General features: G+C 41.8%; 1 protein-coding gene across 1 annotated transcript in view; it reads left to right on the top strand.

Moving 5' to 3' along the window:
* PCBD1 (pterin-4 alpha-carbinolamine dehydratase 1) overlaps positions 1–13,712 on the top strand; it is a 24,563-nt gene continuing 10,851 nt past the window's right edge. The window contains exons 1-2 of the mRNA XM_073596708.1: positions 1–211; positions 12,249–12,380. Coding sequence (XP_073452809.1) covers positions 209–211; positions 12,249–12,380 — 135 coding nt within the window. The 5' untranslated portion in view covers positions 1–208. The remainder of the gene's footprint in view (positions 212–12,248; positions 12,381–13,712) is intronic.

A 13,712-nucleotide genomic window follows, 5' to 3' on the forward strand; every position in this document is an offset into this window, starting at 1 on the left:
CTGCAGACAGTATGGAGCAGCGTGTTCACCTCAGAACATGGCTGCTGGCTGCAGTGTATGGGGATTGCTGTGCTGCTGAATCCCAATGATGGAGGCTCAGCCCTGACTATTTACATTGGGCGGACTCCCAGGACAGGCCTCCTCCCCCATCTGGGACAAGTGACAGCACACAGGCTCAGCCACCAGTTGCTAAATCCCTTGTGAAGACATGGTAAGGTGCTGCTTTAATGTCTCTGGATCTGATTTCCTTCTCTTCATTATCTTTTCTTTCAGAAAATTTCAGAAAAAATGACTGATTGATCTGCAGGTGGTGAGTCTCATCTGAAGTCAAAGTACATTAGTTAATGAATAGCTCAGGCCAGTGCAGTGTGATAAGGCTTTGTTTCCTTTCTTCTCATGTACATATTGGGGAAGGTAGAGAGTTGGCGTTATGGACCAATCACAGCCTCGGATGGTCATTTATAACCTATGTACCTACCTGAGCTCCCCGCCATGTTCTGCGCTCCCATGGGCTCCTTCTGTTTTATCTGCTGAGAGCAAGGCGGAAGTATGAAAACACTACCTGATATAATATAGGATTGTTCTTACTCCATGGCTTTTATTTATTGTACTTAATGACTTTTTATTCTATTTGTTTACTTTTTTTTATTTACTTTGTTACTTGTAGGCCTGGTTCACACCTATGCATTTTTATAGTGCGTTTTCAGTTTTGCAGAAACACACTACAGTCCACTTAACACAGTTTCCTATGGATGTAGTTCACATCTGTGCATTTTATGGAAAGGGCCTCTGAGGAGTAATACATGGTGGTTTGCTTTTCAGGAGGCCATTTTGGCAGTAGGGTGACCACATTTCCAAACTGCCATTTAGGGACCCCCCCCCCCTCCTAAAAATCAGCTTTTGCTGTAACAAATCACAGTACGGCTGGGGTGGCGGGTGCCTGCTTTACCCAGAAGCACTGATCACGCCCCTCAAAAAAGGCAGCCGCGTCGCCACTTTATTCACTGACTGTACTTGTCCTGGCCGGCCGAGACCCGTTTTACCTTGTTCCAACGCTGGCTCTACAGTGATTACACGTAAGAGGCGGGATTTATGATTTCTCCAATCACAAGCGGGGGTGGGGATTGTGCCTCTCTAGACATTCCCGGCCAGGACAAGTACTGTCAGTGAGTAAAGCGGCGATGTGGCGGCCTTTTTGGGGGGCATCAGATCAGCCCTGGGGGTGGGTGCCAGTGTCAGTTTCATTCCGGGAGGTTGGCAGTGTCAGTTTCATTCCGGGACACTGTATTGTCCTGGAATGAAGGTGCCCGGGACAGACCTGCAAAATGCGGGACTGTCCCGGGCAATTCGGGGACGCGTGGTCACCCTATTTGGCAGGCAGTGAGGAGGTGTTATGTTTCCTCACCACCTGCCGCCCACTGAATAGATATGTCTTGACTTTGATGTTATATACCGTGGTTATGGCAGCAGCTAGCTAACTCCTGTATTTTTTCAAACAGTGGGCGATCCTCTTTCACATAAAAGTGGTCCTAGTGGCGGATTCGCCATGGGATCACTTTTATGGGCAGCGGAGCGGGAGAGGTCATTTCTCCTCACTTACTGGAGCCGTCGGTAAAGGGGTAAACGATCCGATCCCTTGGAGCGATCGGCAGGAAGTCGAGTGAGGGCAGGATCATGGCCCCCACTCGAATCTATGCCCTTGGAGGACCGGATCATCGTCTGACGTCACTTCCACATAACAACCGTAAGGTGTCAGTTTTTTTTTTTTTTATTAGTAAATGTAAAATTAATTTTTTTTTTTTTTTTTTTTTTTTTTTTTTTTTTGCTTTTCAGTGTAAATATGAGATCTGAGGTCTTTTTGACCCCAGATCTCACAATAAAGAGGTCCTGTCATGCTTATTTCTATTACAAGGGATGTTTACATTCCTTGTAATAGGAAAAAAAGTGATCACAATTTTTTTTTAAAATGGGACAGTGTAAAAAAAAAAGTAAGAAAAAATAAAAATTTAAAGCGCCCCGTCCATCCGAGCTTGCACACAGAAGCGAACGCATACGTAAGTCACGCCTGCATATGTAAACGGTGTTCAAACCACACATGTGAGGTATAGCCGCGATCGTTAGAGCAACAGCAATAATTCTAGAATGAGACCTCCTCTGTAACTCTAAACAGGTAACCTATAAAAAAATTTAAAGCGTCGCCTATGGAGATTTTTAGGTACTGTAGTCTGTCACCAGTCCACGAGCGAGCGCAATTTTGAAGCGTGACATGTTAGGTATCTATTTACTCGGCGTAACATCATCTTTCACATTATACAAGACAATTGGACTAACTTTACTGTTTTTTTCTGTTTTTAATTCATGAAAGTGTATTTTTCCCAAATAATTGCGTTTGAAACATCACTGCACGAATACAGTGTGACATAAAATATTGCAATGACTGCCATTTTATTCTCTAGGGTCTTTGCTAAAAAAATATATATATTATTTGGGGGTTCTAAGTAATTTTCTAGCAAAAAATACTTATTTAAACTGGTAAACAACAAATGTCAGAAAAAGGCCTGGTTCTTGACTGGTTAACCCGTCTGCTACTGGTGGGTGCAGCTTGCCCAACTCAAGCGGAGGATGATTTTTGCCATGCAAAGTATCGCAGTCGGGGCATGTGTACACCCCTGTACAGCTGTCTTTGCAACCTGGGAGGCAGTTTGGGGTGGTAAAAATGTGGCTGAGCCACCTATTTTTACAGCCCCTCCAAAACACAAGTGTAAATTAAGCCTTGCTGAATTAGATGTGGAACGAGCAGGGCATTCAAGTTGTATGGGTTTTGTGGATCTGCAGGTTTAAAGCTGGCTAGTCAGATCAGCTGGGAGGGAGTAAAGAGTTGGATTGATCTAGTAATGAAAGCTTCTAAATTTTTTTGTATTAATTTGGGCTGTTTATTTACACATAAGCAATCAAGTGCTTTATCTGTTAAACCAAAACTGGCCATAAACTACCCAATCTGATTGTATAATGAGATTGTGACATGTATGGTGAGCTTAAAGCAGGATATAGTTAATCAGATTTTCTTTTCGGCAACCACAGTCAATGTTGATGGGGGTATCCCTCCCGCTGAGCTATTGTGTTCTCCCAGTGGGGGGGGGGGGCGTCCTGGCCAGGAGAGCACAGTGATTATTGCTAGTGGCTATAGCCACTGGTAATAATCACATGCAAAATCTGACATGCTGCTTGTACCCAAGTCGATCGATGGATCGACTTGGGTACAATCAGCCTGCCTATAGATGGTTTGAATCTTGATCAGTTGCTGCTAAACTGGTGGAGATTTGAACCATATATGGCTGGCTTAAAGCAGTATTGAACCTAAAAGCAACATTTATTATAATGCAGCCTACCAATTCCTAGATGTGATGGCTGCAATAGTTTTCTTTTTTTGGGCTTGCTTTTTTCTATTTTCACTTGGTGATCTGTCCAGTAAGGCCGGCCATAGACTAATCTCAGCTGGTTCCAGATGCAAACTGTGTGTGGGGAGCAAGAGGGATTTCCCTGTTAGCACTGTCTGTTTTGATGGGGGAATCATGCAAATGTCTTTCCTGCAACCTGTGCTAATCTGCTAAGACATATAACACTTGCCTCCCCCAGACTGACCATGCTGTTGTCTGCTGTGCCTCCTGTTCTCATTCACCCAGAGTTGTGTCTCACTAATGAGGTGTGTTACTGGTCAGATCACCAGGTGAAAACAAAGGGATAAAAAGCCTAAAAAGGAAAACTAAATCAGCCACCACATCTAATGATTGGTAAACTGGTTATGGATTGTTTGCCACCCCCCCAAAAGACAAACCACCAGCCGCCACTGCTCTCCCTGTCAGCTCAAGAGTCTGTGTGTGTGTGAGCCATCTCCTCCCCACCCCTCACACTGCTATTCCACTGTGGCTGTAAAATCACTAATCACACATCCTGGAATCCCCTCTGTTACAGGAAGATATACTGTGCAGTATCTGTGTTTTTTAAAAATGATTCAGTGAAATACCTTATTTTACAGTGCCACTGTGCTGTCACGTGACCTCCCGGTGTTCTCCTTCCCTGATCTGAGAACTACAGTGGGAGGGGCTGAGATTTCCCTCTGATCTTAGGTGGGAGAAGAGGAGGAAAGCGGCAGGAGGTCATGTGACCATACAGCGGCGCTCTGAAATAATGTATTTTGCTGCATATTTTTTTAAAAAAACAGACACTTCACAGTATATCTTCCTGTAACAGAGGGGATTCCGGGATTTGTCATTGTGATTAGTGATTGAGAGAGAGGTGGGAGGAGATGGCTCACACACGGAGAGGGAAAGACTGTGGGATGACGGAAGCACATAAACTGACCACGGTATCATGGATCAGCAGCCATGATTATCGTGGTCAGTTCACATAAGGGGACACAGGAACAGGCAGGATCAACCAGGTATCTTACAGCATAGACAGGGACAAATGACACTGCCCAAACACTATGCTGTAAATCGTGCTTTAAAGGAATCCGCTTTTCTTTTTTTTTTTTTTACAACTACTTTAAGTGGCTTGCAGGTGCGTGGCCCTGAATGCACACTGGCGCCCATGTCAATAAGACCTTAAAGCTGCCGATTTTTTTTTTTTTTGCTGTGCAGCATCAGGGACATAATTTACCTGTACTGAGGTATGTCCCATATCTGACTGGCTGCTGCTTAGTGTAGAAATCTTCTCCCCACAGCACTGATCTTTCGGTAAGGCAGAGGATAACATCAGCTGCTGCTCCATCCACCCACCTTCTCCATTTATAGAATGTGTTTTATTCTTTTCCAGAATGCAAAGCATCCTGTAAATGGAGGACGGGCAGATGGATCCACCTCCTCCAATCACAGAACACTTTGCATTTTGGGAAAGTATACAATGAGTTCTATGAACAAAGAAGACGGGTGAAGGGCACAAGTCTTTCCCACTGGCCGCGGCTGATGTTAACGTCAGCAGTTTTGAGATGGGAATGAGGGACACCTACTAGCAAACGTATGTAGGCATAGGCCACGCCCCCTGCCACACCCCCTTAAAGGAGAATTAACCAAAAAAAAGGTTAATTAAATCCAAAAGAGCTTTTTTTTTACCACTACTATTCCTTTATAATGGATTTAAAAATGAATGTACAAATGCAGCAATTTAGAATTTGGATGAAAGGTTAAGCACTGGGAAACACTTTTTGAAATCTAAAGAGTGAATTTTATATATACAACTACCGGTATATGGTTCAGACCAACATGAGGGACAAATGAGGGGGGAAGAGGGACAGAGAGACATTGCTCCAAATCAGGGACAGTCCCTCGAAATCAGGGACAGTTGGGAGCTATGCAGGAGGATCAGCACGGGGGGGGTTAACCTGGCAGTAGTGGGGACCACCAAAGGTCATCCACATGTTCTACACTATAGACATAGAACACACTTCATTACAGGTCAATGATGTCCTAGTACTGCATAGCAAAAAAAAAAAAAAAAATCTAACTGAACTTCAGGGCTCATTCACACAAACATCTAAAAATGCCATGTTATTGTGTTTAGATGCATACAAAACTATACTCTAAATGCAAGATTTTATCTGCCCATGTGGAAGGCCAACTTTAGCCTGTTTGGATGGAGTAGGGAAGGGTTACATTCTCTGCCAGGCTTTTATTTCTGTCTCCATACAAACTTTAAATATTGGATAATATAGGGTTATTAGCCGCATACTTTAGGAAGAGCCTTATGGTCACAAAGTGAAACTATCCGTGTAGCCCTGATGATAGGGGGGCTTTAATGACGTCCCAGTCCTATGCTAAAAGGGAGACAGTTAATGAGCTGTGCTGTAGAGGAGGGGAAGGTTTGCAGAGGGCTTTTTCCACGTCTCTCTGTCTGGTTTAATGAGCATTGCCCAATACTGACTACAAATGTCATTAATAACACAACAGAAGACATCTGGAAGCCTTTGTAGATCCCATGATGCAAACAAACTAAATAATAACACATGTCACATATCAGATGTTGAGACTTTTTTTTTTTTTTCAAGCAACCCAAATTGTAGACATAACTTAAAGGGGAAATAAGATCTTCATCTTTTTGCATTTATACATTTTGTGTTCAGACTGGTTTCAGTACAAACTATATCTTTGATGTAACAAGGCAGACTATAGTAAATACAGCAGCACAAACAACAATAACAAAATAAAGACCCTCTTTTATGCATTTTGTAGGCACCAATTTACACATGTGCATTGTGTTTAACACAAACTTTTTACATTGTGTGTATTGTGTACAATGTGCATTGTGTTTAACACAAATTTCTTACATTGTGTGTTGATGTGCAGTATGTTAAGGCAGCCCATTTATTTGAACTAGATAATGCACCAAAGCAAACAGAAAAGGATGCATGCACTATTTCTTGCAATGCATTTAATATTTTCATCAATTGCATTCAGAAATAAGAGCACCACAGGGCACCAATGAGCATAACATGCATTGCCACATGTTGCTGCAGTACAACAGTGTGAGTCTTGCCTAAATCATTGTGTATACCACCTTAAAGTTGACCCAAAACCAGAATAAGCCTCCGTTCACATTGGAGCGACTTGTCATGCGATTTGACAGGTCAAATCGCATGACAAGTGGCATCCTATTGCTGGCAATCGCGCTGTTCAGATTGGTGCCACATTAATTTGAAAAAGTAGCACATGCACTTCTTTCGGTGATTTTGTGTACGACTTGAATAGACATCTGTGCATGAAGCTGCACAGATGTCTTCAAAGTGGCACTGACACACGATTTTGAAATCGTGTGGTTTCAGATGAAGTCGCACAATTTCAAAGTCATAGTCAATGTGAACAGGGCTAAAGCTGAACTTCAGGATAAGCATAAATTGTCTAAATACAAAAGGCATGTATATTCTTCCTTGAATCTTGGTTTGCTTTGTGTATTGCTTCCAGATCTGTGCTGCAATTAAGTGTGAAACGTTCCCCTGTGCAGGAGCTTTCTGTAATAAAGACCGGTCCCTGCTCTCTCCTTGTGCAGGGTGACTGGTATTGTCTCCGCCCCCTCCTGTAGTTTTCTGCAGGCAGACTGTAGTGGTTGGAGCCTGTTGGGCCCCTGCCCCATTTCTACTTTCTGCACAGACTATGTACAGCACAGTGATGATGTCTCTGCTACTTAATTAGATAATATCTGGGTTTGCAAATTTCTTTCACTTCCTGTTCTAGAAACACAAAAGGAAGTGAGAGGAGTTGACTTCATAATAAGGGGAAAACCATCACAGACAGTCTTGGCCAGAATGAGTGCCCTCATTGGAAAGGATTTTCCTTGCATTTCTGTTTTGGAGATCATTATAACATTATAGGTTTCCCCTTACCTTCAGGTACAATTGTTATCAGGACTAATAGAGGGGGTGAATCTTTCCAATAGGGACACAGACAACAATAAAAAACCTGAAAGGGGTTTCAACACTTTCACATTCTAACCTAAACTTGAAAATATTGACTTTAGATGTTCGGTTGGGAAATCTAGCCCCATTCACCTTCTTAAATTTGCTCCTTTTGTGTGTGGTTTAGGATATGCACAGACTAACAAGGATGACCGATGATGCTCAGGGCTAGCCTTTCAGCATGATGGAAAAAAGACTCCCCATGAAGGGCAAAGCAGCAGGTTCACTTTAATGCAAACCACCTCATTAGCATGTATTTACTTACCTTTCACTCTCCCACTTCTCCATTAGCATCCAGTAGTGAAGGCAAAGCCCTACATGAGCTACAAGTCTCCAGAGTCCAGGGGCGGACTGATAACTCATGGGGCCCCCGGGCAATAGGAGATTATGGGGCCCACAGGCAATCAGAGATTATGGAGCCACACAGTATATACACACACAGTATACAATCACACAGTATACACATACATGTACACACAGTATACACAGACAGTTGTAAAAAAAACACAGATTTATACATACTGTCCCTGGTTTTACTAAAGCTGGCAACCCTGATGGGGCCCCTGTTGGCCCAGGGCCCTCGGGCAGTGCCCGAGTGGCTCAATGGTCAGTCCGCCCCTGCCAGAGTCATAACTTACCCAAGGCTATGGACTCCTTGCATTGGAAGTACCAGGCCATATAAATATCCCATATCTGAAAGTGCAGAGTGTTCCTTCAGCTCCCAGTGCTAAATAGAGCTATGGGGAAGTGAAGGAAAGGTAAGTACCTGCTCCTGAGAAATGGGGGAAATGAAAGCAAACCTGTTTATTTGCCCTAATGGGTAAACCGCTTGTTGGCTTTAAAGCAGAAGATTGCGTATGACTATTTTTGCATAGGTACATTAGTTCAGCTTAAATACGCACGCATGTGCCATACCTGGCCAATCCTTGTGGTAGGTGGAAGTTACTGTAGTAGGTGCCTCTAGCACAGTGACTGCCACTAGCTTTTGGGTCCTGTGCTGAGCGGTGGAGATCATGATGTCATTGTCCCACCTCATCCAATCAGAGACCGCTTTGCATTCATTGAGAAAATGCAAAGTGTTCTGTGAATGGCACTTGTGCCATACGTTGAGGTAAAATGCCCTTTATATTGTTGGCCAGTGGAAGGAATGCCCCCCTTATAAACAGCTAAAAAGTTTATTGGGGTCCTGCAGATGGCAATGTCAAGTGGCATTGGCCTTGGATTTGTGCAGGCACTATCAGATGGGGGTCAACTGGTCCTTAACCCAAGGATCCCCTGACAACCTCTGGAGAAACCCCAGGGTTACATGGAACCCTGGCTGAGAGTTATTGGTCCAAGAGGAGACTGCAACTTGGTGGGATTTTTCTAATATCCTGTTGAATCGCCATAGGAAATATAGGAAATGAATGGAATTTTCCCCAAAAGGACAGAATCAGAAAAAAATAAACTGATGGGTTATAACCCTTCACTGTTCTGAACTAAATAACAAGTTGTTGGTTATACATACAATTTAAGCAATAGTCACAAATGTACAGGGAGCATATGCAGCAGTTGTATTTTATGAATACGTACAGCAAATTACACATCTAGATACCCCAAGGAGCCTGGAATTTACATGTTTACAAAGAAGTCTTCAGTACTTGGTTTGTGCTGTTTATCTTCAAAGGACAAGCCCAAAATATTCCACATCTATGCATAAGGAAAGAATTAAAGTGATCTGCAGAGGACAGGAACTTCATACGGGGGGTCCTTAATTTATGGTAGTGCTGTATACTAGAAATGCAGATATATTACAAATTTCACATTAATTACCGTAATTCCTTTCATTTAACATAAGTGCATACCACTCATTATTTTGGCCCTAGTACTATCTAGTGTATGATAGGCCTTACAATGTGCTTTCTATGCCTACAAAGGTCTAAGTAGAAGATAATCAGGCAAAGTTGACAACACAACTTACAGAGGAGACACAGGTGGGAACAAAGCAACAGACCCTTTGTTAGAACTCCCATTGGCAAAGATGGAATATAAATTCCTGAACCAATGTCACTTTTTACCCTGGTGTCCTAGGCATTGGCCTGCACACGGCTTATTAATTTTATAGGGCAGCCCTATAGACAGCTGTCTATGACCGCTATGTATATACATTAAATGTATATATGCAGCTGACCTCCAGCATAGCTCCATGAACTCCTATGATATAGGATGATGGATGGTGGATGGTCACATGTTCACAGTCTGATTTTTGTAGGGAAATGACATATTATCACTATGTCTACATACTAAGCACACCCCCAGGCAAACTTATCTCAGGGCGACAATAACACCTACAGCCTACCCCATCCCATATGTTCTTCTGATGTATATGTGTGCCTTCCAAATGCAATGCCGGAGATTTTGGATGTCTTCATAATTGTCATCAGAATGAGACAGCCCAGACAATTTGCACCCATCTACCCTCAGTCAAAGAACAAATCCAAAAATGCAGACTGGTATGATTTGGTCACATTTTCAGAATGAACACCAGTTAGTTGCCCTATACTGTATAAACTCCCTGGTGAGAGTGACCTGTCCACTGCAAGGTTCAGTGAGCACCACCAAAGAAAATGTGGCTAAAGTGCATCGAGGAAGACCTAAGGAACTAGCCACTGACCATTGATGAGGCCACAAATATTGCCACGAATCCCAAAGGCGGAAACACACAAGATCCAGGGGCACCATCAACCTTCACTTGAACAACATATACAAAAACACAGATTCCTATGGTTTGGTCACTTTGCAGAATTCAGTTGGCTGCCATATAACCTCCAATGGCAAGAGCGACTTGTCCACTGGAGGGTTCAGTGAGAAGCACCGCAAAAACGTGGCTAAAGCACATAGATGAAAACCTAAGGAACCAGCAACTAACCATTGATGTGGTCATAAATCTTGCCAAAGAGAGGAAAAACCTTGATCTAAGGACATCTGCAGCAACCCTTTGGTTGAAAGGACAACCTGCTCTCCAATCGCCAGGAGAAGAAATGTGTGCCTTTTGTGAGGGCTATCATGGCATTAAAAAAAAACATATTAAGTGTTTTAAATACATCCAATAAAAACCATCTAGTTGTGATAGCTTGCGCATGAATATACGTTTACTTACTGAGCAAGTGAATCAGCCATGATGGCCTCATTATATGGATGGAAATAGAGTAGTAGCTAGTCTTCAGGCGTGTTCGGTGCTAGTTTTCATTGATTTCCATTACAAACATTCTTCTCCTTGGAGGCCTTTTTGTGGATTATTTTATTTCCTTCTAACGATACAGCTTTGTTATTACACTTTTTTTTCCCTATCGTTAACTGAGCAGCATTTATTTTTTCATCTGGTTGCTAAGTTACAAGACATCCCCTGTCACACGGTTAAATAAGCAATGCATGCCATATCGCTTTTTTTCCTGTTTACATTCATCATGTTCACAACACACCATGGAGATTAATAAGAGATGGTCTCGTATATCCTATATCGGTATGGTTCTGAAATTTAATAAATAAGAGATGGTCTCATATCCTATATCAGGGCATCAAAGCATTTGGTATATTAGGAGGACAAAGTTACTTAAAAGAAAAGTATAGAACATTTTTAGGAATTACAAATACAAATTGGCAGTTACTATTGCTGTGTGTGTGGGTTTTTTTTTTATGCTTAAGCCTCGTATACACGATGAGAATATCAGATAAATGATCTTCTTTTTTTTTGGCATGCTAGTTTTGTATGGAAAACGAATAAGTTACTAGAATTACGAAAATGCTTGTACGACAGAATACAACTTCTCGCGATATTGTATTGTAACGCATTCTTTCGTTTCCGAGCATGCGCGGCCTTGCTCACTCAATTTTGTACGGACGAATACTGTACTGATTATACAAAAATCATTCACTCTCTTATCATAAGTAAAAAAGTGTTGTGCTTGTCCCTTCGGATAATTTCTCATGAACTGTTGTGATCGGCTCTCAAAAGTGGTGTACTTCTGATCAGATTATCGGACAATCACTCCAAAAGTGGTATTTTTCCTCCGATTTTCTCATTGTGTGGACTAGGCATTATTCTTGCATATTTTTTTTGCATTTTGGATTGTGTTAGAACAGTATTGCTCAACCTTGGATGCATAGAACCTTATGGTTCCTCTTGATGTTGCTAGGGGTTCCTTGAACAGTGAGTAATTGTGGAGTGATCTCCCACATACATTAACCACTAAGGTAAGGGGGCAATTTTCCACTAACCACCAATGTAAGGGGACACGTCTACACTGACCGCTAATGTTTGAGGACAACATAGTTTGTGTTGACTGCCTGTTTTTTCTGCAGTTATGCATTTCAAAAATATTACTAAAAATAATTTTGTAGGGGGTTGATAAAGTTATCAGCTGTGGGTTTCAAATATGCGAGGTATGCCACATTACTTATTATTTTATATAAAACTCTCTCCAACTTATTGATCACACTAATGTACCATGGACTGTAGGTATTATCCATTTCAGCAAGGGGTACCCTATACGTTTTTTTCAAAGGTTCATCGGGGATAAAAAGGTTGAAAAAGGCTCTGCTGGAGTGTACAGTAGAAGGGTGAATACCACAGTTAAGTCACCATACAGTACATTGTGCGTGCAATTGAAAATAAATGGCGCTGCATATAAAACAGTGCCCTTGAGCATGTTGCTGAAAGATGTAGGTATGATTGGGCCCTAGAAGAGATATAAGCATCTGTAAGTTCTAGCTAATGACACTTTGCATTTATTTTATATATGTATCTCTGTTATGCCAACAGGCTGGGAAGGCTCACAGACTCAGCGGGGAAGAACGAGATCAGCTCTTACCTAACCTCAGGGCAGTTGGATGGAATGAGCTGGATGGCCGAGATGCTATTTACAAAGAATTCCATTTCAAGGATTTTAATCGGGTGAGCAAGACACATATTTAATATTCTGAGTAGTTTGCAAGTTCATTTTTAATGTCACACTGCTGAGTGATGTTCTCCCTTGCTGGTAGTCGCCTTATTTAAATCCACTGGACTTCAATGTGCTGCAAATTGGATTACTGCTAACAAGTGGTAAATTTGCTCTTTAGCATGAGACACTTTGGGGGTTATTTACGAAAGGCAAATCCACTTTGCACTACAAGTGCACTGAAAATGCAGTCATTGTGGATCTGAGGGGAAGATCTGAAATGAGGGGAAGCTCTGCTGATTTTATCATCCAATCATGTGCAAGCTAAAATGCTGTTTTTTATTTTCCTTGCATGTCCCCCTCAGATCTACAGCGACTGAACTTCCAAGTGCACTTGTAGTGCAAAGTGGAATAGCCTTTCGTAAATAACCCCCTTTACTCACAAAGCTGGCCATAGATGGGCAGATGTCTTCCCAGACACATGTCCATCACTAAACTAGCATTAAAATCCGAAAGATAGAAGACTAAATGAAGAACCACCCCAGTACATGTTTTGTTTTAAGGGGTTAGTTTACCTTTACTAGAAAACTACCTAGGCAGGTAAGTGGTGCCAGTAGATAAAAATAAACTGTGTATCTTTGGCTAAAGTTGAATGATTCCTTTGCTATAGATGTAGGTCATTTACATACCTCCCCAAAGCCTAACTGATAAACTCACAAAGATGGCCTCCCCCATCCTGCCTTGTTGCTAGGATGTTGCTTAGACACTACAAAACTAATAAAGTCCAATAAAAAAATGATCAAATAAATAGGTTAATTTATAATTTCTTATTGGATTCACTTATGAATTTGAAGGCAAATATATGCACTTTAGAAGATAGAGCAAAGAACCTCTTATCCTTGTTTACCAGTTTTGTATTATTATGTGAAATTCAGTGAGTACACCTATCTAAATTGGTGAGAATTGTCACTTTTTGATAGTTTTTTACATTAAGTGCAGAATTACCAATTACCCTTTTTTCATAATTTGTTGCTAAAGCTGGCCATACACCATACAATTTTCTTATTCAATTTTCTTTAGATTTACCTTCAACTGTGTAGGGCAAGAACCTGCCTGATTGCATACAAACTGAGAGTGTTTAGGTTTGACCTCATATTATATGGTTTCGGTAAATCTAAAGGAGGGTTGTAGAAGAAAATTGTATAAAATATGGCCAGCCTAAGACACTGCCAGCTGTTACTGCCCATCCCACCCCCTCCCCTCAGGAGCCAAACACATAATCTTCCGGTGTGGCAGGATCAATAGAACTAATGGGCTGTAATAGGCATTTATTAAGAGTGTCCAAC

The sequence above is a fragment of the Aquarana catesbeiana genome, linkage group LG08 (genome assembly GCF_042186555.1).
Source record: "Aquarana catesbeiana isolate 2022-GZ linkage group LG08, ASM4218655v1, whole genome shotgun sequence".
Taxonomy (NCBI): domain Eukaryota; kingdom Metazoa; phylum Chordata; class Amphibia; order Anura; family Ranidae; genus Aquarana; species Aquarana catesbeiana.